Source organism: Pongo abelii, chromosome 15, assembly GCF_028885655.2.
Source record: "Pongo abelii isolate AG06213 chromosome 15, NHGRI_mPonAbe1-v2.0_pri, whole genome shotgun sequence".
NCBI lineage: Eukaryota > Metazoa > Chordata > Mammalia > Primates > Hominidae > Pongo > Pongo abelii.
In genome coordinates, this window is record NC_072000.2 from 55,958,126 (window position 1) to 55,982,372 (window position 24,247).

The window sequence follows — 24,247 nt, forward strand, 5'->3', positions numbered from 1 at the left end:
TGTCCTTTTGGCATGCCACCCTCATTCTTTGAGCACTTTCTCAGTTTTTGGCACAGAAAGATGTTCTATGCTCCCCTTGTTTTCCCTGCCCCAGTCCTGGAATCATCCTTTTTTCCAAAGAGCACTGGTTCCTGGTTCCTTTGAGAATGGTACTTAGAAACCAAGATCTAGATGCCAAATGTGCTCACTGCTGAAGTGTTGCTACCCCCAGGACCTCTCAATGGATAGAGCTAGAAAATACAGTCATACAATCAGTCTCTCTCTCTCTCTCCTGTCCCCCCTCCATTTATATTTCTTTCTATATCTGTATGTATGTGTATATGTAACCATAAGTTCTCACCGACACCACCAATTCCTACCCTACACTGCAGGGTTCATTCCAGTTTTCTACTTTCTGTATTTGTAACTCCCTTCACCTGCAGTGAGACACCTGGCTCCCCTTATCCTTGTTTGGTCACTGTCTTGTAGGGAACCAAGCTTCCACTCCATGGCCTCCTCTCCCCACATGGATGCCTTGCACATTCATTCAGGTTCCTATACTCCTTACCAGGCTGGACCCTGCATAGATGTTCTCCTTATCCTCCTTCAGCTCTGATATCCCATCATGAGTCCCTGAGCTAATGTAGAAGCCTAACTTGCTTGGTCCTACCTAATCGTTTTAAGATTGAATTGTCTAGGAAGAAGAAGGAGCAGAAGGCCCATTTACTCTTAAACCCATTCCAATGAGGCTTTCACACCCACCATTCCACTGAAGCTTCTCTCATCAAGATCACCAATGACTCCAGACTGCTAAATTTAATAGTTACTAGTTTTCATCTTATTTGATGTTGTGGCAGCATTTGACATGATTGATGACTCATTGTGCCTTGAAACTCTTTATTTGCCTCTTAGTAATGCCTACTTTCACAGGCTACTCCTTATAATTCTCCTCTGGTTTGTCTTAGGCTCTCCAACTTATTACATTCAAGGGTCCTAGGGTTCATTCGTTACTCAGCTCTACTTTCTTGGTGATCTTGTTAGTTCCCAAGGTTTAGTGTACCATCTCTAGGACCTCGATTACCAAATTTATAGCTCTAGCCCAATTATTTATCTCAAACTCCAGCATCATACATCTCACTAATAGACATTTCAATTTCAATCTGTCTAAAACTGCATTCTTGATCTTCACCCCCAAAAGTCTCTTGTCATAGCCCTACCCAGCTCAACTGACAGCAAGTTCATTTTTCATTTGCTTGGTCCAAAAACTTAGAGTTATTCTTAATTTTCCTTTTTTATTCATACTGTGCATCTAATCCATTAGAAAATCCTGGCGATTCTACATTCAAATGCTATTTATCCAGAATTAGACTACTTTGTACCACCTCTGCTGCTACTACTCTATTCTGAATCCCTGTTGCCTTTCACTTTGATAAAGCAGTAGCCTCCAGGGTGGTCTCTGCTTCTACCCTTGACTCCCATAGAGTACTGTTCGCAACACAGCGTTCTGAGTGCTTCTTTAGAATGTAAGTCAATGGGTCACCATTGATTTTACTGTAACTTTCATTTTGTAAGTTTCTACCAGAAGATTATTTTCTTAATTAAGCTTAACTATTGCAACCTGTTCCCCAGACACCTCCCTACCACCACCAACACACTCTCTCAATCCCCTTTACCCTGATCTACTTTTTTCTTATGAACTTACTACCTTCCAAAATTCTCTATATAACCACTGTGTTTCATTGCCTATTCTCACCATTCTCCCACTCAAATACTATATAAGCAATTTGATTATGCTGTTCATTGGTGTAGTTTGATTTGTGTTTCTTCATTTGGGGTTTCTTGAGTTACTTGAACCTGTGGATTTGTAGTTTTCATTAAATTTGGAAATTTTTCAGCCATTATATCTTCAAATATTTTTTCTTTATCTTTCACTCCCCATATCTCTCTGCTTCTTCGGGGACTCCAGTTATATGTGTATTAAGCCATTTGAAGTTGTCTCCTATCTCAATGTGTTTTGTTCTTTTTTTTTTTTCAGTCTATTTTCTCTCTGCACTTCATTTTGGATAGTTTCTATTGCTATCTTCAAGCTCACTAATCTTTTTCTACAGTGGCTAATCTACTGCTAATTCTATTCATTCTATTTTTCACCTCATCTCTACATATTTGATTTGTGCCTTTTTATATCTTCCATATGTCTTTTTATCATGTGTTGATTTATTCTACCTTCTTGATCATGTGGACAATATTAACAATTGTTAAAATAACAATTGTTTAAAAATAACAATTGTTAAAATAACAATTGTTTAAAAATAACAATTGTTACTTTTGTTAAAGTATTTAACAATTGTTAAAATAACAGCTAAGTTACTTGGAATCATTTTGATCTATTCAAGACTTACTTTTCAAATTTTCAACTTTGATAGGTGGGTCCACAAGATTTAACCTGGGGCTATATGGCACCACTAATGAAGTAATAACCTTGTTAGGACTCTACTCAATGTCTTGTGTGCTGGGAAGCCTTTCCACTCTGGCCCTATGTGATCTCCAGGATTGTTTTACTTGCTCCTTCCTGATATTCTTTGCATAGCCTCAAGTAGTTTTCTCCTATGCATGTGCCAATAAGTATTCAGCTAAAGACTCAAGATGAATCCTCCAGAGGCCTTAAGAGCTTTCTCTCCCCCAGTGTAATTCTTTCTTCTCTGCTATTCTCTCCTCAACTCAGGGAGATTGCTGAACTCTGTCTGGGTACTCCCTCCCTGTGCAGTGGCAGGCAGTAAGCTGGAGCAACTGTAGAATTTATCTTATCTCCATTCTCTCAGGGATCACTCCTCTGTGCTGCCTATTGTCTAACAGTCAAAAATTATTTCTTCATATATTCTGCCCAGTTTTTAATTTGAGGCAGGAGAGTTTAGTTGGCCCTTATTACTCCGTCATAGCCAAAATTGAAAGTATAGAATGTTGTATAAACGCTACAGGGACAAGCATCTTTGTATATTTTGTTCCCTGATTATTGCAAGTATCCAGACTACACCTGGCATATTAGATGCTTAGTAAATATTCGTTGCATGAAATATCTGTCAAAGAAGATTATGTGTGAGAACTCCTTCAGCAATTACTATGAGTGTTGAATATGCATCAGGCACTGATTATACGGTGGTAAATAACACACGTGTGGTTCCTGCCTTCATGGAGCCCAGAGCCTAAAGGGAAAGGCAAATATTAAATGGCAGATAAACAAACGATGTCCATAATTATAAATTGTGATAGCAATTTATAATTTCTGTGAAAGAGAAGAATGTGAGAAAGTACTCTGAGAGAAAATAATCAGGAAAGTCACTGTGGATGAGGCGATCAGTGAAGGTTCTGCAAGGAGGTGGTATTTCTGCTGACTTCTGAAGGAAGATGACAAGCCAACCCATTGAGGAGATGAAGAGAACAGAGTTCTAGGATACTGAATATGTGACACTCTGAGGCAAAAAAGAACTTGGAGCTTTCAAAAAGTAAAGGGGATATTTGAGAGGGAAGAATGCTACAACGTGAAATTGGAGAGAGGGGGAGGCCCAAAACATGCAATACCCACAGGCTGTTTTACAAAGTTTTGGTTTTCTACAAATTACAATGAGAAGTTATTGAAGGTTTTAAATAGGGGAATGATAGGAATCCACTTGTATTTTTAAAATATCTTTCTAGCTACAGTATGGAGAATACTACTCCTGCATAGTTATGAACATAGGAAGTCATTTAAAACAGATAATTAAACATTTTTGTGCTCTTGACTCATTTGTCTGTCTGCTCAAGCCTATGGTCTCCTTCTTAGAATCATGTTTTTAAATTACAAAAGGAACTAATTATATTGACATGAGGGTCATTAGAATATTTTTATACAACATTTTAAATAATATTCTTTAAAATATTTAAAATATCAATTTTTTAAAATATATGTGATGTAGTTATACATAGGTACTCCTTTGTTAACTGATTATGTAAGCTCTAATAGGTCTACAATCATAAGGTGGATGAACATAAATGCAATGTTGAGGTGTCTGCAATGAATATAATGTGATTGAAAGTATCTGGTATCTATCAGTGGCCAAGTCACATGTACTGCTAGGGCTACTGCAGTGTGTTGTCTATATTTATAATGAGAGGAAATACTAAATTTCCATTTGAGGTTAGTGAAAAAATAAAGATGTAAATTTTTTTGTATTATTTGAAATTCACATACCACCCCCCAAATTCGATCCGTGGAACCCTGGGGTAATACGAATTAATTGCCTTTTATTTACAAAGTTATTTTAGTAATCACAAAGAGAGAAGACTGCAGTATGAACTGGGGTAGCTGCCATAGATATAACAGGAAGGGAGCCAAATTTGAGATATCTTTGGAGGAAGGATCAACAGGACAGAAAAGGGAGAAATTTTCTGGAGTTATTGGGGAAATCTTCATGGAAGAAATAGGCATAGGAATGTAAAAGAAGCTGTGTGCAAAATGTTAGCAGGGATTGTCAGAAAGCAGAAAGATCTGCTAGGCACACTATTGCTGTGACTCATTATAAGGCAAAGGACAAGGAAGACAGCCACAGGTTAGAAAGGAGGAATGTTCATGAAGATTAAGTCAGGGACATTGAGACTCACAACTCAGTAGCTCAGGAGCTGTGGGACCTGGGGCAAACACTTAATGAAGCCTCCACTTCACATATTTAAGATGAGAATGATAATAGCTTGTGACCCATAATGTTGTTGTAAGGATTAAATAAGATACCGTATGTAAAGTGGTTAGCACAGTTCTGACACATAGCAAGGGCTGATAAATACTAGCAATTATTCTAATTACTGCTGGGATTCTGACACTGTTGGAGCATTGCCCACAGGAGATTGCAGTCTTGTTGAGGAAACAAGATAAAACACATAATATATTTTAAGAAGGAAACCATTCAGAATCAAATGTTCAAATGTAAAGATATGAGCAACTCTAAGTTATTAAATTTTCCTAGTATAGTACTTCCTGTATCATAAAATACTTTGAATATTCATGCTACAGAGTTGTATGTGAGTGTTGCAAATGAGTAGGGATGAACGGTGCTGCTTCTCTTCATAACAAATGAGTTTTAGATATCACTGATTTACAGTCTCTGCTGCCTAACAGCTAAGCTCCTGTTTGGTGTAACAATGACTATCACTCAAAGAAGAAGAAAGCACGAAGAAAAAAAGTGATCTCAATTCAGTCTGAAAGTCTGTCCTTTGTTTTCATGTAGAGGAGCTAAGACATAAACAGGCTGTTTCCTTTCATTTTGTCATAGAAGCATTTCATAAAGAATTTCAGTTTCAACCTTTGGAACAAAGCCTACATTTGAGTAGTTTATACGCAGATGGCTGTGGCTTAATGGCAACACATTCGAGTTCAAGTTCTTTTTCTGCTGTGTGCTTTGCTGTATGATATTGAACAACTTATATAATCTGCTGAGCCTCAATTTTTCATCTATAAAAAGAGGATAATAATTCTTACCTCAGGATTACTGTGAAGATCCAAAGAGGAAATTTAACTCAATGTCTGGAACAAAATGAGTATACCATAAAAATATTTTTATAAGTATTGTAATGTCTATTAAAAAGCGAGACTGATTTTTACATACATATCATGTATTGGGTTGACTAGTGTCCCCTAAAATTTATGCCCACCTGGAATCTTAGAATGTGACCTTACTTGGAAATAGGGGTATTTATAGATGTAATCAAATTAAGAGGAATCATACTGGATTAGGGTAACTCTAACTGGTGAGATGGGAAATTTGGACACACAGAGAGGAGAATGCCACATAAAGACACAGACAATCAGGAGAGAATTCCATGTGAAAACAGAGACAGAGATTGGAGTGATATGTCTATAAGCCAAGGGATACCAAAGATTGCCAGCAACCACGAGACACTAGAAGCATGGAACAGATTCTTGCTCAGAGCCTCCAGAAGGGACCAACCATGCTGATGCCTTGATTTCAAACTTCTAGTCTCTAACAGAATAAATTTCTGTTGTTTTAAGTTACCAGTTTGTGATGACTTGTTCAAGACAGCCAGAGGAAACAAATACACAAACCAATACCTGTATCTCTTTGTGTCAGTTAGGGTTGGCTAGATGTTGTGGTAGTAACAGAAGGTGCTCTACCCTTCATTCTTAGGGGTTTGCAACAGCACAGGCACACTTCTCATTCCTACCACATGTCAATCATAAATCAGCTGCCACTCCACACCATGTCACCTTCATCAGGGATGCTGGCAGATGAAGCAGCCTCTGTCCGGAATGTTGCCTCTATCTGTTGTGGGGCAAAGGGAACAGAGAGTCCAAAAATTCAAGGGTTTATGGGATGAGAAGAGGAAACTGATTTCCCTACCCAACCAATAAATCATAAAGTTGAAGTAGCCTTAAGTAACAAAGGCTGGGTGCAGTGGCTTACACCTGTAATCACAGAACTCCGGAAGGTGAGGCTGGAGGATGGCTTGAGGTCAGGCGTTCAAGACCAGCCTGGGCAACATAGCAAGAAAATTTTTGAAAAACCAGCTAGGTATGGTGGCATGCACCTGTAGTCCCAGCTACTCGGGAGGCTGAGGCAGGAATGACAAAGGTTTAATCAACTCAGCCCTGGGACAAAAATCAAGGGTATTGCCACTATGCCATTTGTTAAAACCTCTGCATCAATTAAGAGGGTTCCTCATAAATTATTTCAGTTGGACAAAGTGGTATAGAGGAAGGGACATGGCAAACTGTGCATTGGCTCCTAAAGTTTCTGCCCATAAGTGATCCACATAAATTCTGCTCACATCTCTCTGGCCAGAGCAAGCCAAGCTTATGTCACTGGGCAAGTCTGATGTCATCGTGTGGGCATGTATGTCCCACTTGTAGGGAGGGGCAGTGACTATCTTTAGTAATCATATAATTCACCCAAATCTTAAATTAGATTCTCCTTTCAGTAGTTGCTTTGATATCCTTTCAGTAGTTACTTGAAAGGCTTTCATAGTAGTACAGTGGTGTTGCTTTCATGTGGAAATGTGTTATTTTATATAATAAATTTGACCCCAAATGGCATTCCCCAGGTTGATCATTTACCTAGTCCCCAGATGTAGCTATAGATGACTTTTAGTTTATTTCCTGAAACTAAATCCACCCTGTCATGTAGTAAAAATTTCCTCTGGTGAAGATGGTCGAAGGAAGGTACTACAGGGAACTCCTAACAAGCAGCTACAAATATGTTGTAAGAAATGACAGCATTGCTAGAATCAGTGACAGCCTCCCAGTGAAACATCACTAAAGGGCACAATGCTTGGTTAAAGTCACAGATATAACATTTTAATATATATGATGTATAAAAATATGTACTATATAGTGTGTGTATACATAGATATACCTCCTGATGCATCTGCTTAAAAAGGGAAATTGACATGGCTTTAGGCATCCCTAGCACAATTCCTGAAGCAGAGAGGCACAACTACAAAATGATAATAATGGCTAGCCTGTGTGGAAAGCTTGCTATGTGCCAGACACTAAATGATTTACATGGATTATTTCATTTAACCCTTGTTACCAGGGCTGGGACTAGGGTAGGGCAATGAGATATCAGAGCACAAAAGTGAAGGAGGGCCGGGCACAGTGGCTCACATCTGTAATCCCAGCACTTTCGGAAGCCGAGACAGGTGGATCACTTGAGGCCAGGAGTTCAAGACCAGCCTGCCCAACATGGTGAAACTCTGTCTCTACCAAAAGTGCAAAAAATTAGCCAGGCACCATGGCACACACCTGTAGTCCCAGCTACTAGGGTGGCTGAGGCAAGATAATTGCTTGAACCCAGGAGGCAGAGGTTGCAGTGAGCCAAGATCAAGCCACTGCACTCCAGCATGGGCAACAGAGCAAGACCGCATCTCAAAAAAAAAAAAAAAAAAAAAAAAAAAAAAAAAAAAATTGAAGGAGACAGCCACCTGCGGGGCTGTGTAAGTGCAGGGTTGACACCTGCATGCCCCTGCCAGCGAGTGCCTCCTTCGGTTCTGCACCCTGAGTGCCTTACCCACCTTAACCTAGTCCCAGACTTGCTGGCAACAGTCCTGTGAGGTCAGTGTCATCAACTTTCTTCTTCGCGGATGAGGAAGCAGAGGCTTTTAGAGGCTGAGTATCTTGCTTCATGGAGCAAGGATTTGACACCAGGACGTGGGACTCTAAAGCCTTGAGCCTTGACTGACTGTACCAGACTCCAGTGTTGGTTATTTTTGTCTCCCTTTCCAGGTGTCCAAGGCAGCTGCAGATTTGATGGCCTACTGTGAAGCGCATGCCAAGGAAGATCCCCTCCTGACCCCTGTTCCGGCTTCAGAAAACCCGTTTAGGGAGAAGAAGTTTTTCTGTGCCATCCTTTAAGTCTTCGAGAGGGGCCTGAAGAGCCTCTGGGCTCCTGGGACATTGATGTAGAGTTTTTAGCAAAGTGGGCACCTTTCTAGTCCACGGCATTTGAAGAGAGCGAGGAGAACCATCCTGGAAACTCCAGGCTATGCATGTTTAAAGATCTGGTCCCCTTTATGAGAATGCAAGCTGATCCACATCCTGAGTTAAGAGATCTGATTCTGCCGAACTGCCTGGAGGAGGGGAACATATAAAAATAAAATTGGTGTCACTTCTTTTCTGCTATCCCCCAGTCCCCCCTCAAAATCCTCATGTTTCTGCTTCATATTTTAAAAAATAACAATTAAAACAGACAGCTGTACTGAGGTAAGATATGTGTGACCTTCTTGGAATGAATATTGTCTTTCGAATACCCTTTGATAAGCTGGGCTGTCCCATGTAGCCGCAATTCGGTTTAGTGGCATTGATGTATAGTCACTGTGCCTTTCTTTTTCTTTTTTCCTTCTCCTCTACCCCTCCTTCCACCCCTCCCCATTAGAGTAGTGTGGAGATAAGGCTGGACTGGTCTATCAGATTGAACTCCAAGAATGATCACACAAAATGTTTAGGGAGATGTTCCCCGTGGTGTATCCTCATGGTAACAACGACAAAAAATGCCGGTTGTCTGTGTTCTCTTTTCACTATTCCTAACGTGTACATGATAGCTTTGATTCTGCAAGTAAAAGTAAATCCTGTGTTGTGACTGGTGCTTTCATATATTTGTGACAATTTTTGAGTAATATTGCATGAAAATGTCCCTATGTTACATCCATTCAGAAGTTTTGTTGTTTTACTCTAAAGCTGGGAAAGGAAATGAGAGGGAAAAGACCCTGGAGAGGAAAGAAAATCTCAGTATTTTGAAAATTGAGATTACTTCAGAGCCTTAGCCACACCTAAAATACCTCCTAGTTAATAGTGGTATAAATGCCTCTTCAATACGTTTTCCAGAATCCAAAGCATTTTGGTTTATCCAGGACCCAGGGCAGCACAGCTGTCACCAAGCAGGAGAGTTAAGGATTCACCATGAGCTGGGAAGTGCTTTTGCCATAAGTATGAGCAAGTTCCCTCTTTCCCTGAATCATGGACATTCTAGATTAAAAGAACATTTTTTTGTGCTCTTAACAAGAAAACCATGGCCCTCCTTTGTTCAAGCATCAGAAGAAATAAACCCACAGTTCCAGAGAAGGTGACCATTCTCAGAACTCCAGCTATTCACTCTCCAGGGAGAAGGACCTCAAATCGCCACTCTTTGGGCGGCAGGTGCGGTCCCCACAGCCAGCTCTACCAGGAAGAGTTCTGGCTTTTTTGTCCACTGAGATGGTCTTGGTTTTTCACTTAACAAATTTTTTAATGGAGTCTTTGTTTTTGTTCTCCATCTTGTTTGTTAGAGTCTCTCGGCCTTTATTTACAAATTCCTTGCAACTAGAGCGCTCCTTCCCCAAGATATGGTAGTGAGAGTAATTTTTCATTGTAGCTGTAGTCTCCACCAGTAACAGCAGGCCCTGGAAGCCTTGATCACCTTTTTCTGTGTCATTTTCAGTCAAAGAGGGCCTCTCTTACATCTTGTTTGCTTTCAGATCCCCAAATACCATCTCCATCTCCCATCTCCATCTCCCAATTAATTTTATTCTCTTTCCTCTCTATTCGCTTTCTCCTGTTTTTTAAAAAAAAGCATGAAAAAGGAAGAGAAAAAGTTTGATATGCCAAGGACAGATTTTGAAACAGACTTGGTAAATGTCTTCCTCAGCTCCTTCATGGGCATGCTGGTGAAAGAATAAATACATCCAATTAAAGCTCATGCTGGGGTGGGGGAGAAGGGGATACTGAAACATTTGTGAAATGTATGAATGCACTTCTGTAACCAGATGCTTCTGTTCTTCTGTTCAAATTGTGGGGTTTTTGTTACAGTCAGGATGCCCATGAAGATTTAGGGGTGAAAAAAACAGCAGAGTATTTATTAAACTACAGCATTGTACAATTAGCTTAGTAACACCGTGGAATAAGCTAAAACATATCACAGTTTTTAAATGGGCCAAAACGTGAATTGAGTATGTGGTCACATAAAACAAGCATGAATGAATAAAACACTCTTTGGTGGTGACTGCGGTGTCATTAGAAGGCCCAGATGATTTCCACTATTCACAGCATTTCCTTTTCTCAGAAGGACTCTTTATATTTCCATGTAAATCTAGATCTTTGGCGCAATTAAGATGGAATTACAATTTCTAGGGAGCATTTTAAGGAAAATGTTTTGGCTTTTTCATAATTTTATGTCTTACACTATGGAATTATAATACGAAAATCTTTATATGAGTTTTGGCTTATTGGTATTTGTACTTATTCAGGGGAAAAAGTCTTTCGATTACTTATGCCTCTAAAGAGCTTAATTTCTTGAGAAATTCAACAGTCATTTTCACCAGCATAATTTTATCTTAAGGAATAACTAATAGGAAAAGTCAGCTTAATTATTTAAGGCCCTAGTTTCTACATATAATATATTCGATAGTAATGAAAATCTGCCATGGAATTAACTAATAAGTAACAATAAACTTCATATTTAGAATGCAAAGTCTATAAAGAACAATTTTACATGATCCTCAATATCAACTCCAGTTTAAAAAGTGTTATTTTTAAAACATTTGAAACCAAGTACTGTTTAATTTCAATCAGAAGATGCAAATAAATACTTTGATCTATGTCTGATTTTGCTAATAATATTTGAAGGAGATTGCCTACCAAGGACAAAAACAATAAAAAAAAATGATTTCTCCATACACTCATAGTCACATATGGAATTTTGAGAAAATAGAGCATGCTGTCTTTAGGAATTTTTATACTTCTTTGTCTTTCTTCCTAAATATTTGCTTCTAGCTGCTCTTGGCAATGATGAATTGTTACGTATGCATTAATGTTTTGCAGCCCAAAAGTTGTTCACATTTTTTCTATATAAGATCCGTGGAGTGTGTGTTTCAAAGAGAGAACTACAGAAATGTTAAAGCAGGAAAACCTGAATGTGATGTGCACATTTTCATCCCACATGGACAATGTATGTGTTTTAATAAATGGAATTTTCAGATTCATTTCATATGCAGTCAGTTTCATTGTGAAGGCCGCTGATCCTGTGGTCAATTTGAGAAGGATCTGATGGTATGAATGGATGAGGAAATAGGAATCCATTGATTTTCTTTAGGATTTTGTTAACAGAGATGTCCTAAAGAAGAAAAAACTCACTTGACACTCTAAAAGCATTTCTTACTAGGTCTGTACATCTTGGGTACAGCCTTTGGGGACAGAGAAAGGTGGGGTCTGTGAGGAGAGCCCAGGGTTCTGATAGGGTGGGCTATGCAGACAGAGGAGCTGTATTTACACTTTCACTTGCTGCAGGTATGCCACAGTGGGCTTTTTCCCTTATGAAAAATAAAAACTGAACAACAGAAGTGCTGTTCTCTGTAGCTATCTGTGATTTTAAAGGAGTACAGGAGAAGCTAAGTCCTTGGAACTCTAGATGCAGCTGCTCCTTGGAGATCTTCTTAGTCAAGAAAGACTTCTGAATGTCCCTCAGATTATGCCAGTAACAGACCCTGTTAGTAAAGAAGGAAACACTGGATCTCCCAGGACTTGTGCCAGCAACAGCAGCATCTTTAAACCACGGATGAAGGGGGCCACTTGGAATTTGCACACTAGTGCTCCACTGACATCAGTGTTTCTCAGACTGTGGTCCATGGACCACTTGCTTCAGGAGTATTAATACCTGGAATGCCTCTTTACAAAGCAGATCCTGAGCTACCCACAAACTCAGAATCTCTGGCAGTGACTCAAGAACATGCATTCTGTTACATGCTATAGTCTGAGGACCACTACAGTATTTATGACAGCTAGCTTTCCATACAGCCAAAGGAAAGGCACAAACAACTCATAAATATTCTCGCTCTTCTTCCCACAGCCCCCCAGAAATGGCTGCCTAGGCATGAACATGTACTGAAGGGTGAGAATCTAGCCAGCAACTAGACATGCCACACTGAGGAAGACGCTGCTGGGCAGTGACTCTGCTCCTGTTTTGTTGTGCCCCTGGGGGAGGACTGCCTCCAGTTCTCATTCTTTAATAAGCTGGTCACATTGTAGATGGCACTTAGAATGACAGAGGGAATTGGAGCTGGGTCAGCTCCAATCCACAAATTGCAAATAATTTGCCAAGGGAAATCCCTTTCCCTTCGGTTCTGCCCCAAATCTACATTTTCTTCTATTTAGAACCAGGAGACTTAGGCAGAATTTATTTTAATGAAGAAGGCCATGGGCTCCTGGGCCTTTCCTCAGCAAGAACTACTGCTGTTTCTCCCTGGAAGTCATAAGAAAAGCCGGGAGCAGGGTATTGCATCTCCACAATGAAGCAAGAGAAAGACGGGGCCTGTGGAGCTCAGTCCACACTGTGCTCAAGCATTAGCATGCACTAGAGAACCAGAACTAGGCCCCAGTGCTCCCATGCGACCTTGGGCAAGTCCTTTGACCTCTCCTGCTATAAAGTGAGCACAAGAATGCCCGATTCATTTATCTCACAAAATGGTTAAAAACAAATGAAAGAGGATGGACACAGTGCTCATGCCTATAATCCCAGCGCTTTGGAAGGCTGAGGCAGGTGGATCACTGGAGGTGAGAAGTTCAGCCTGGCCAACATGGTGAAACCCTGTCTCTACTAAAAATACAAAAATTAGCCAAGGGTGGTGGTGGGCACCTGTAGTCCCAGCTACTTGGGAGGCTGAGGCATGAGAATTGCTTGAATCAGGGAAGCAGGGGTTGTAGTGAGCCAAGATCACGCCACTGCACTCCAGCCTGGGTGACAGAGCGTGATTCCATCTCAAAAAAAAAAAAAAGAAAAAAAAAGAAAAGAAAAATGAAAGAGGTAAAGGGGCATCATGAAGGCAGAGGTGGTAAAGAACCATTAGACTCTACTTGACAGCAACCTTCGAAGAAAGGAAACCTCTAGATAGCTCCTGCTCACCTCTTAACTCACCTCCTTTCTCTCTAGCCGCCAAACGTCCTGGTTGAGACCCTCAGTGTCTCATGTCTGAATTCCCGTCACACCAGCTGGTATGGCCATTCTGATGCTCATCTCCTCCCACTTTCACCCAATTGACCCTGAGTATTCATCAGTCAGGACTTCTTTGATTGCAAGTGACAGAAACCTAATGCCCCAAAATAGGTCCCACTTCAAGTCCAGCTGGATCCAGATGCTTAGAGGATGTCATGGGATGTCCTTGTCATCCCTTGGCTAGGCTCTTCTCTGTGCTGGTTTAATTCTCAGACTCTTGCCCCGCAGTATCAAGATGGTGTCAGCAGGCCCAGGTTTATATCTCAACAGTTTAGTGATCAAAGAAGAAAGATAACAACAGCTCTAGCAGAAGCCTCTGGCTATATCCCTGGAACCCTTCCTAAGACACTATTGGCTAGATCTGGTTCCTGTGCTCGCCCACCCCTAGACCTAGGGATAGAGGAAGAGTCACTGGGCCATGTGGGCAGAACAGTGGTTCTAAGGAAATTGAAGTCCTTTTGCTAGAGGAGGCAGGATTGAAAGTTAAAGGCAAAAAATAACTGATGCCAACCACATCTTAACAGATTTATTGATGTTACCTCATCTTTCACCATGTTCAGAAACCCAAGGTTCTCTGGTTCATGGTGCTCTTGTCAACCACATCACGTCCAATCTCAACTACTTGGCTCTCAAGGCCCTTGAGAGGCCCCACTTGGCTAATCCCGCCTTGCCTTCCAAACCCTCTTTTCCAGTTCATCCTGTCTCCTTCACTGTGCTGTGAGTTCATCCCACTTCCCTGTCTTTGCTGCTTTTTACATATTTTTTAGACAGAGTCTCGCTCTGTTGCCCAGGTTGGAGAGCAGTGGCGTGATCTCAGCTCACTGCAACCTCCATTTCTCGGATTCAAGTGATTCTCCTGCATCAGCCTCTCAAGTAGCTGGGATTACACGCACCCACCACCATGCCTGGCTAGTCTCCTCCTTTGCTTCTGATGTTACCCCCTCTGGAATGTCATTACACAACTCCTTGAGTAACTAAACTTGCTTTTCTGTCAAGGTCCAGCTTGAATTCCATGAGGTCTGTGAATGACTTCAGGAAATATGAACCTTTTTCCTCTCTCCACTCCTGTTGCCCTTGCTGTAAGTATTGTTGAGTATTTGACTGTGTTTGAAGCGTTGTGCTAGGGTAGACGGCATGGCACCTGCCTTCATGGAGCTCGTGGTTTAATGGAGAAAGTAGACAAGTGAATAGTCAGTTACCAAAGTGGTCAATTCTAGGACACAGAAGCCAAAGGGAGGGCAGAAGTGATGAACAGCCAGAGGAGGTGATGCTGGAGTCAATCATACTTAAATGAGAATTTTTTTTTTTTTTTTTTTTTTTGAGCAGAGTTTCACTTTTGTTGCCCAGGCTGGAGTGCAGTGGCACAATCTCAGTTCACTGCAACCTCTGCCTCCCGGGTTCAAGGGATTCTCCTGGCTAAGCCTCCTGAGTAGCTGGGATTACAGGTGCCCACCACCACGCCTGGCTAATTTTTGTATTTTTAGTAGAGATGGGGTTTTGCCATGTTGGCCAGGCTGGTCTTGAACTCCTGACCTCAGGTGATCTGCCCACCTCTGCCTCCCAAAGTGCTGGGATTACTGTCATGAGCCACTGCGTCCGTCCAAGAATCTTGTCTCTAGGGTAGTGTAACCTTTAGGAAGTAGACAATACTGGGCGGATGGGCCTCTCTTTCATCTTTCCCTCATTGTAGGGCAGCTGAGAATGAAGCTCTCCCCTGCAAAGGGGTCGGCAATTGGCTCTGCACACAAAACAATGGGCCAAAGCTGAGTGGAGGTTGTCACCTCTCCCCCTCAAACCTCTACTGGCTCCATGTCTTCACAACATCATGGGGACATTCTCTTCAGCCAGCAGCCCTTTGGCCTGGGTGATACCACCATGCACCAACCTGGAAGTCAGATCTCATGGGCTTCAGGCCCAGGGGCTGGAGGAAATACATTGCTGGCTGCATCACCTTAATTTTAGCCCCTGGGGAAGAGGCCCTTCCACTATCTGCTGGGAACACTATCTCTAATTGCCCTTCCCTGTGTGTGCATTTGGCTATTTACATTTAGATATAAATTAACTACAACTTTCAATAAAATTAAAAATTCAGTTCCTCAGCTGAACTAGCTATGTTTTAAGTGCCCAAAGCCACATGCAGCTAGTGGCTATTGTCTTTGGACAGCACAGATATAGAAGAGTTCCATCACCGTGGAAAGTTCTATTAGACAGCGCTGCTCTAGCACAATAGCAACCTTTTTTCCATCACAAACAACTGACAGAATATGCCTTCTCCTTGAGTCCAAATTTTGACAAAACATCAAAAAGAGGATGAGAGTGTAAAAGTAGTGTAATGACCCCTAATAATCACAACAATTGGCCATTGGTCATGGTAAATCATCATACAGGCTGTGGCATAGAAGAGATAGACTGCAGATTATATGTCATTCTTGGAACCCTCTAAGGGTTCACTCATCTCTCTCATTCCTGAACATACAATGATAATAATCATAATGATCACAACAGCAGCCACAACAATAAAGTGAACGCTTACTTAGTACTTACCTTTGAGCAAGGCACAATGCTAGACATTTTATAGACAGCACTTCATCTAATTTTCACAATAACTCTAGGACACGTGCATTATTTATCTCCTGTAGCAGATAGCTTTGTGCCTCATGACATATCCATGATCCACTGCTGATTTCAGCCACAGCTGCAGTGGAGAGTTCTCTGCAAGCTCATTCTTCCCAGTGAAAATTGGTGCCCCTGGGGCAATCCTCAGCCAATGAGGGACGAGTCTGGAGAAATGTCTCCGGCTCCTACCCTTTCAGAGGGATATCTCTGGGTGCATTTTATATGATTTCTCTGAGCATCCCTAAGAGGATACTCACTCCTCAATCAGCCACAACAGTAACCAGACCAATAATATGTCTTATTGTTTTTCTCACTTAAATCTGCCTCATTTTCTTTCTTCCTACATTGCTTCTTTCTGGGATCACCCTCAACACTACCTTTAATAAACTACTTGCATCCAGGTCCTTGACTCAGGCTCTGCTTTGTGGGGATCTCAAAGTAACTCACCCCTACTTTATAGATGAGGAATTTAGGGTTTAGAACAGTTGACATTTCTCTAAATTCCCATTGCCATGAAGTGGCAGATCAAAGATATAAACCTAGGTTTGTCCTGATTCCAAAGATTTAACTCTTAACTATTATCTTATAGTATAAATTGGAATGTAAGTACATAAGAGGGAGGTGATAATAAAAGCTCTGAGTCTGTTCTTATTTATAGAATAAGTGGATTATTTATAAACTTCAAACCTCTGAGTTACTTCTCTAAAAGGAAGAAATCAGTGAGCTCATGTCAATATTTACCTTTTCTTCACAGTGGTCATTTGGTACCTAGAAAGTATCAGCAGTAGCTTCCAGGTTCATCTTGCACTGAAAATATTTCCTGGTATCAAGGAGCCTGTGCAAGGAAGAACAAGAAGTGTGATTCTAACAGGGAAGGCACAGAGTGTTTTTTTTTTTCTTCAGGACTTTCAGGAAGGAAAACTCTCTTCCTTTACTGACTACTCTTCCAATACCTGCTTCTCTGTCATCTCAGAGCCCAGTGACCCTCCAAGGGTCAGAAGCAGGGTCATCTGAGTAAGAGCAGAAGCTTCCAGAGGCTTCACTCTCCAAGCCATGATTTGAGAAAAGGATCAAGAAAGAATTTTAGGACAAAGGCCCTTGCAAATGCAGTTTCGAGGACTCACTCAGAGCTTCTTTGGGAAAAAAGAATGGAGCTTATCTCCTTCCCCCACCGTCAATCCATTTCCTGTCCCTACTCCAGGGATATGTGATGTCCCACTCAAGCTTGTAACACAGAATCCCAGCACAGATCAACAGTTGCTGCTACACATGCACACACTTGCGTATGTGCACGCACAAGGAAAGGCTGTTCCAGAATGCTTGGGAAAGCCAATTGTCACTCTAAGAAGGGACCAGCATGATGTACTGGCATGCCCATCATCAAAAAATCACTACTCCCACCTCTAGGTCATCTTGGTTTACTTTATAACAGCAGTTCTCAAAGAGCGTTCCAGTAACTCTTGAGGGGCCTTGAGCCCCTTTCAGGGAATCTACAAGGTCAAAACTATTTTCATAATATTATTATGATGTTATTTGCCTTTTTTACTTGCCTTCTTTCATGAACATAATTGGGTATTTTAGAGGCTACATATTGACATCACAACAAATTGAATGCAAATGCACATACGAGAATCTGTCTTCTCTTAAGCCAGACAATAAAGAAATTTGCAGAAATGTAAAACAATGCCACTGTTCCCACTGTATATTTTCTTGTTTCGAAAAATATAGTTATTTGTCATAAGAATATGTTATTTATGTTACCATGTAATGGGCTTGTTATTATTATTTTCAATGAATTAATACATTTTTTTTGAGATGGAGTCTTGCTCTGTTACCCAGGCTGGAGTGCAGTGGCACGATCTCAGCTCAATGCAACCTCTGCCTCCCGGGTTCAAGCAACTCTGCCTCAGCCTCCTGAGTAACTGGGATTACAGGCACAGGCCACCATGCCCAGCTTATTTTGCATTTTTTTAGTAGAGACAGGGTTTCACCATGTTGGCCAGCCTGGTCTCGAACTCCTGACCTTGTGATCCACCCACCCCAGCCTCCCAAAGTGCTGGGATTATAGGCGTGAGCCACCATGCCCAGCCTCATAAATACATTTTTAAAAATTTTCTCAGTTTTAATTTCTAATATGGCAAATAACAAGAGCTACAACCCACATAAGCCAAAGCCCTGATAATTTTAGGAGGTCCTCAATAATTTTCAGAAGTGCAGAAATCCCTAGACCATGGAGTTTGAGAACTGCTGTCTTATAGATTGCCTTTTAGTTCCACTCCCTATTTTGCAGATGGGAAAGTTGAAGTGCCATTCAAAATTACATAGAAATGTAGTGGCAGATTCACGAGTAGAACATAAATGGAAAGAGGAGATGATTCAAAAGGGCAACAAGGAAGTATTTTAGGTCATTCCCTAGGACCATGTTCGAATGTTTTCTAGGAAAATGTTCCTGAATTCAATTTCATAATTAAACAGCATATTGAAAGACAATTTTCCACAAAAACAAAAGTGAAATCATGACTCTCACATAGGTATTAAATGAACACATGTCAAAGATTTTATCTAACTCATTATTAATAAGGAAACAAGGCAGATATTACCACTGGCCAAAGCAAAAATAAATAAAAGAGATTTGAAGATCAGGAATACTGAAATGAATTTGCAAATGGGTGCAAAATTGGCCTCTTTCACAAAGGAGGAGATAAGTCAGTTAGGCCTCCACTAGACATGATTCAGTTGCGTGTCTAAAACAAGGATTCTTTTGCATTGCTATCGGTTATCTACAATTTACAGTTACGAAATAGCTCAAAGGCAAGGAAAGGCACTGAGCTCCCACAGAATCAGAATTAGATAATTCCGAGCCAAGTGCTGAGGCTCATGCCTATAGTCCCAGCTACTCAGGAGGCTGAGGAAGGAAGATCGGGCTGAGGCAGGAGGATTGTTTGAGCCCAGTCCAGCCTGGGAAACATAGCAGGACCCTGTTTCTAAGAAAAAAAGGGAGAAAGAAAAAAAGAATTAGATAACTTGGAAGAGTAATACTGTAAACAATGCATTGTTTTCTATTGAAGTACAGGTTTTTCCTTACAATTGAGACCACTTCAGGTGCCAGGCACTGAGTTAAGCTAAGTAAATTCAGAAAAAAGAAGAACTTAGTTTGTATCCTGTTCTCCAAGATCTTACAATCCATTCCTATTACATCCCATTACTAACACTGAAGAGCACCTCTTTTCTCACAGAAAGACATGGCATTTCTTAGGGTTTATCTCTGTCTGTTGGGTAATAAAAGCTAACATCAATTTAGTGCCTACTGTGTTTTGGCTCTTAACCCCCTCCCAAAAGCCCTATCAGATAATAATATCCCCTCACATTACAGAAGAGGAAACAGAAGCTAGAGAGTTAAGTCACGTGTCCAGAATCTCAACCGGTAAGGTTCTTTTGAGGGCCCAAACCTCAGTAGATCCAGCTCCACCTTCACATTCTCCCTTAATCTGGTGCCAAGTCAGCAAAGGGACTCCTCCTTGGCAAGAAATGCATGATGCAGTTAGTATTCACACCAGAAAGAGCAGTCATTTTGGCCCTTGAGAATCATGTGTTTTTATTAAATCCCTTAACTCAGTCAGAATTTTTAACAGCACTTTGCTTAGTAATAGACATGGTAGGACCTGAAAGAGATGTTTTGGTTCCTTCATCTTTCTTGGTGGATAACTATTTCTACACGGTCTAGGAAGAAGAATTTATAAAGGTATTCTCTCAGAGAGACATGGGCATTACAGATGGAGTTGAGAAGTTGGGCTGAGGGTTGGCTCAGAGCAGGAACTGGCAAACCACAGCCTATGGGCCAAATTTGGCTGGTTTTTAGATGGCCTATAATGGTTTTACTGTTTTAATCATGGAAAATTGTTTAAAAATATTTTGTGACATGAAAATTATATGAAATTCAAATTTCAGTGTCCATAAATTTTCATTAGAATACAGTCACACCCATTAGTTTCATGTTTTCTGTGCCTGCTTTTAAGCTACAAGGTTCCTGCCCCAAGATAGCTTTCTAAAACAGATTTGGAAACCAGGGTGATGTTACAATTGGTCAAAGCAAAAGTTTAAAAAGAGACATTTAAAGATCAGGAATACTGAAATGAATTTCCAAATGGATGCAAAACTGGCTTCTTTACTGAAGGGCAGACAAGTCAGTTGAGCTTCCACTAGACAGGATTCAGTTGCGTGTCTAAAACAAGGATTCTGTTGCATTGCTATCAGTTATCTACAATTTACAGTTACAAAATAGCTCCAACGCAAGGAAAGGCACTGAGCTCCCACAGAATCAGAATGAGATAACTCCGAGCCAAGTGCAATGGCACATGTCTGTAGTTCCAGCTACTCAGCCAAATAGTTCTTCTATTTGCAAGATTGTCATAGATACTGTATGGCCTACAAAAGTGAAAATATCTATTATCTGGCCTTCTACAGAAAAAGTTTGCCAATTCTGGCTTAGAGTGACCTTCTGTTTCAGAATAATTTCTCAGAAACCCCAGAGTGAGTAGTTCAGAAGGACTTCAAGATGGCATGTCCTAAAGGCCACAGGGCTCAGAATTACTGGGGGAAATTCTGTTATTTCAGGAGATTTGGTAAAAAGGCCAAACCCCACTAGAGGCTTGAAATCCTAGCCTGAATACCACTTTGGGAAGGTTCTCCGCTGGGTTCCCGCAGTTGGCACCGCTATCACTCCATGGCTGTTCTGGTTCATGTCCTGTGGAAGTCCACTTGCCTTTACCATTCATTACAATAATTACAGCTAAGTGGTGACTCCTGTGTGGAATTTGCCATCCCTGACAGGAACAATCTTGCACATCGTTCTTCTTTCTCAAGAGCGCCCTCTGCTGGTCGGTTCTCAGAAGGCTCCACATCATCGCGTCTTTCGTCTGCAGATGCTCTTTGCAGCCGGAAGCCGAAGGTTATTTTGATCAAGAGACGAAAGCATTTTGGCTATTGTCTCCATGGCTGTTCGAATTTTCGAGTACATAGGCATTACTACATCAAGATGTAGAACTTACTCACTGTAGAAGACGCTGAGAGAACAAAACTCCCTTTGAATGCAAACCTTTGAATGCAAAGTAACAATCCCCTAGGTAAGCAGAAAAGGCCTAGGTAAGCAATGCCCTGTTGCATGCTGGCTCCCCAAATTACTTGATAATAAGGCAAAGCTGAGTGCATAGTTTCCACCATAAGGAAGTTTCAGTAGGAGAAGAACAAGGTCTTAGTTATGAAGACTCTGACGTCTGGTTTAAGGGAGATCTTTTAATGTAGGAGAGGGAGGCTTGATTAGAATTGGGTAAGGATTGTGACATAATAGTTTAGGATTGGTGGACACAGCAAGGGAATGTGAATCTAGGAATGTAAACTGTCTGTTGATGGCTTTGAGACTTTCCAGAAAGTTCTCCCATGAAGCATAAAGATTTGCAACTTGGCTCTTCCAGGGCAAGAGTCTCTGGACTAGTAAAGTTACGGTCCTCAATGTGATGAAATAGTAAATAGCTGGTTAGGGTTCTCAGCCTCATGAGATGGTGAATGTCATCTAGGAAGCCAATTGTGAATAGGATGTGAGCGTAGCCATTGCCCTGGTGACTTAGTACAAAATGTTGGGCCTGCTCTGGGCTTCCAGCCTTCTTAGGGGTGACTGGAAGTGTGTTTATACCTCTTTCAGTGTGTTTGGACATGGCAGCTCTGCAGCTATAAGGTAGCCCACTAGGAAAAGGGATGATCTTTCTAGGCTGCTACGATACTGGTTTGACATGAGCATCTGTGTTAGGCTGGAAGGTGCAAAGGTGAATGAGAGACAGACCCTTGGGATCCTGCCCCAGCTGGGGAGGAGCTCTGCAGAGGCCCACATTAAAAAGCTACTGAAGGTGCACAGTGGACAGTGCCCAGGCTTGGTTGTATGTGGGGAAAAGTCAGGGAAACCTGCACGTGGTTGATGTCAAAACTGAGATTCAAAGGGTGATGGGAACTCACTAGGCTGGGAAAGGATCAAGGGAAATGCAAGAGAACAAGGGGGTTTATTGTGGAGTGTGAAATGCTGAGTTTTGGCCATGTTGGCTATGGGGTACAGAGAATGGGGCTACCCAAGAAATGCAAAATTGGAGCTTCTCTGAGAGGTGGGGATTGAACAAGTGGGTTTACGCTTATGTTTAGGCAGGGAGAAAGAGAAGGCATGGAAAATCCCTGGAAAAGCTAAAATCACCAAAGAAAAGAGCATAAATCAAGAGTAGAGATACACACCCCCTAGGGAAAACTGTGATGCTTATGCTGCAGCATTAGTGGTTGATGAAAGCCGGCCAGCTTCAATGTTCCTATGCTTCTCTCTCCAGGGCCAGAGATTGTCAGAGGAGCCAGAAACCTAACTTGGGACGTGAGCCTGTCCCAACATCTCGGGGCCACCTGCCCAGTGGAGAGGGCCATGGACAACACAGAGGAATGTGCTTGGGAAAGGAAGGAAAAGAACTCCCCCACTTCACAGGGTAGGACCGAGGAGGACAGCGAAGGTAATTAGTTTTTGTGGAACAGAGGATTTGGCCTATTTCTTACTCCGAATTTAGTCAACTCAATGCCCGAAAGGTTGGGAAACAGGAGTGGGAAAAAATTGTTCCAAATGAAGGCTGCCTCTCGGGGGATCCTGCTGTGCAGGCTGCAGGAGAAGCAGGGGTGTGCCTGGGTTGTTGCTAAGGTCTCAGGGGTTGAGCAGAAACAAATGAATGGTCCTGAAGGGAGGAAGGGCAGAGCAGTGGCCCAGGAATGGGCTCAAGTTAGGAATTCATGTGTAGAAGAAGTCAGCACAAGGAAACACACAACGTTCTCTGAGACAGCTGTTCTCAATCTTGAGCACATCAGAGTCACCTGTAGGGCTTGTTAAAACACAGATTGCTGGCCCAACCCTAGGCCTTCAGATTCAGTAAGCCTGGGCTGGGGCTGGAGAATGTGCAGTTCTAACAAGTTTCAGGTGATGCTGTTGCTGCCAATCCAGGGACCAGCATTGAGAACCATTGGTCTATGAGATCCCCAAAAGGAGTTGCTATGGTTTGAACATCCTCCAGAAGTTCATGTGTTGAAAACATGGTCTCCAATGCTGCAGTGCAGACAGGTAGGTCCATGTTTGCCATCCTTTATGTAAGCAGATGAGGCTGAGCTGCCCAGCTTCACAGGCCACACTGTGGCAGAGGATCAGTGTCCCCCGGGCTCCTGAGGCCATGGAGCTCTTGTCACTTGGATGGTGTGGGAGCAGTGGGACTTTCCTGTATGACTAAGAGCAGTACAGCCCTGACACAGAGAACCTATAAACCTGTGCACCAAGAACCAAAAAGTGGATAGAGATGAGAATGGCCCAGGGGACGCCAGTGTGGGTCTACAAGGACATGGAAGTGATCTGCTAACTACCACTCATTCCTTGGCATGTCAGAAGTACCCCCTAATTAGGCGCAACTCCTGAAAAAGGAGATCGTAATGGATTCATCACAGATTGACAGTGATTTAACTTATAAATTGTGTGGAAAAGAAGTTCAAATCAGAAATTAGGTTCACAAGTGTGGTCTGTTTTGTATCGCTTCCTTTAGCAATGCCTGGAATGAATGAACAGTCTAGGACAGACTTTACTTCCCAGGGTGCTATCAAAGACTGCCCATCTCCAGGAGATCCATACTTTTTTTAAAAACCAAATTCCAACTATTTCCCAACTGTGAGGAAAGGGTGTGAAAATGGCAGCAACTTTAGAAACATACTCCACTGAGCTCTAAAGTCTGAGGCTGCCAGAAAGTTGGGCTCATTGGGGAAATAGCTCAAACCCTCATTAACAATCTAAATTATTTATTCCTACCTAGTCATTAGTGGGACCAATGAGGTCAGGTCTCAGGTTCCACCAATGCCACTAGGGAAACTCTACATGATTACAGCTGGAAAGGGAAGGATGACAGAGATTTCTTTTCCCTAGCATTTGCTAACACCCACACCCAGCACTGAATATTAGATACCGAGCACTAAATTCCCAGGAGGCTGCTGCTCTTACTCGCCAACGCTAAAGTAGGAATGACCCAGCAAACATGAGAAATAAAGAGAAACAAGGTGTACAACTAGAAATGGGTATAAAGAGCAAAATTTTTCCCTTT

General features: G+C 41.7%; 1 protein-coding gene across 13 annotated transcripts in view; it reads left to right on the forward strand.

Moving 5' to 3' along the window:
- The window catches only part of GNG2 (G protein subunit gamma 2), a 128,437-nt gene extending 116,962 nt beyond the window's left edge, over window positions 1-11,475 (forward strand). For 12 of the 13 annotated variants that reach the window (XM_063715157.1, XM_063715155.1, XM_054529664.2 and 9 more), the window contains one exon: window positions 8,246-11,475. In XM_063715157.1, coding sequence (XP_063571227.1) covers window positions 8,246-8,374 — 129 coding nt within the window. In that variant the 3' untranslated portion in view covers window positions 8,375-11,475. 13 annotated transcript variants of the gene reach the window in all.
- Window positions 11,476-24,247: the final 12,772 nt, after the last annotated feature.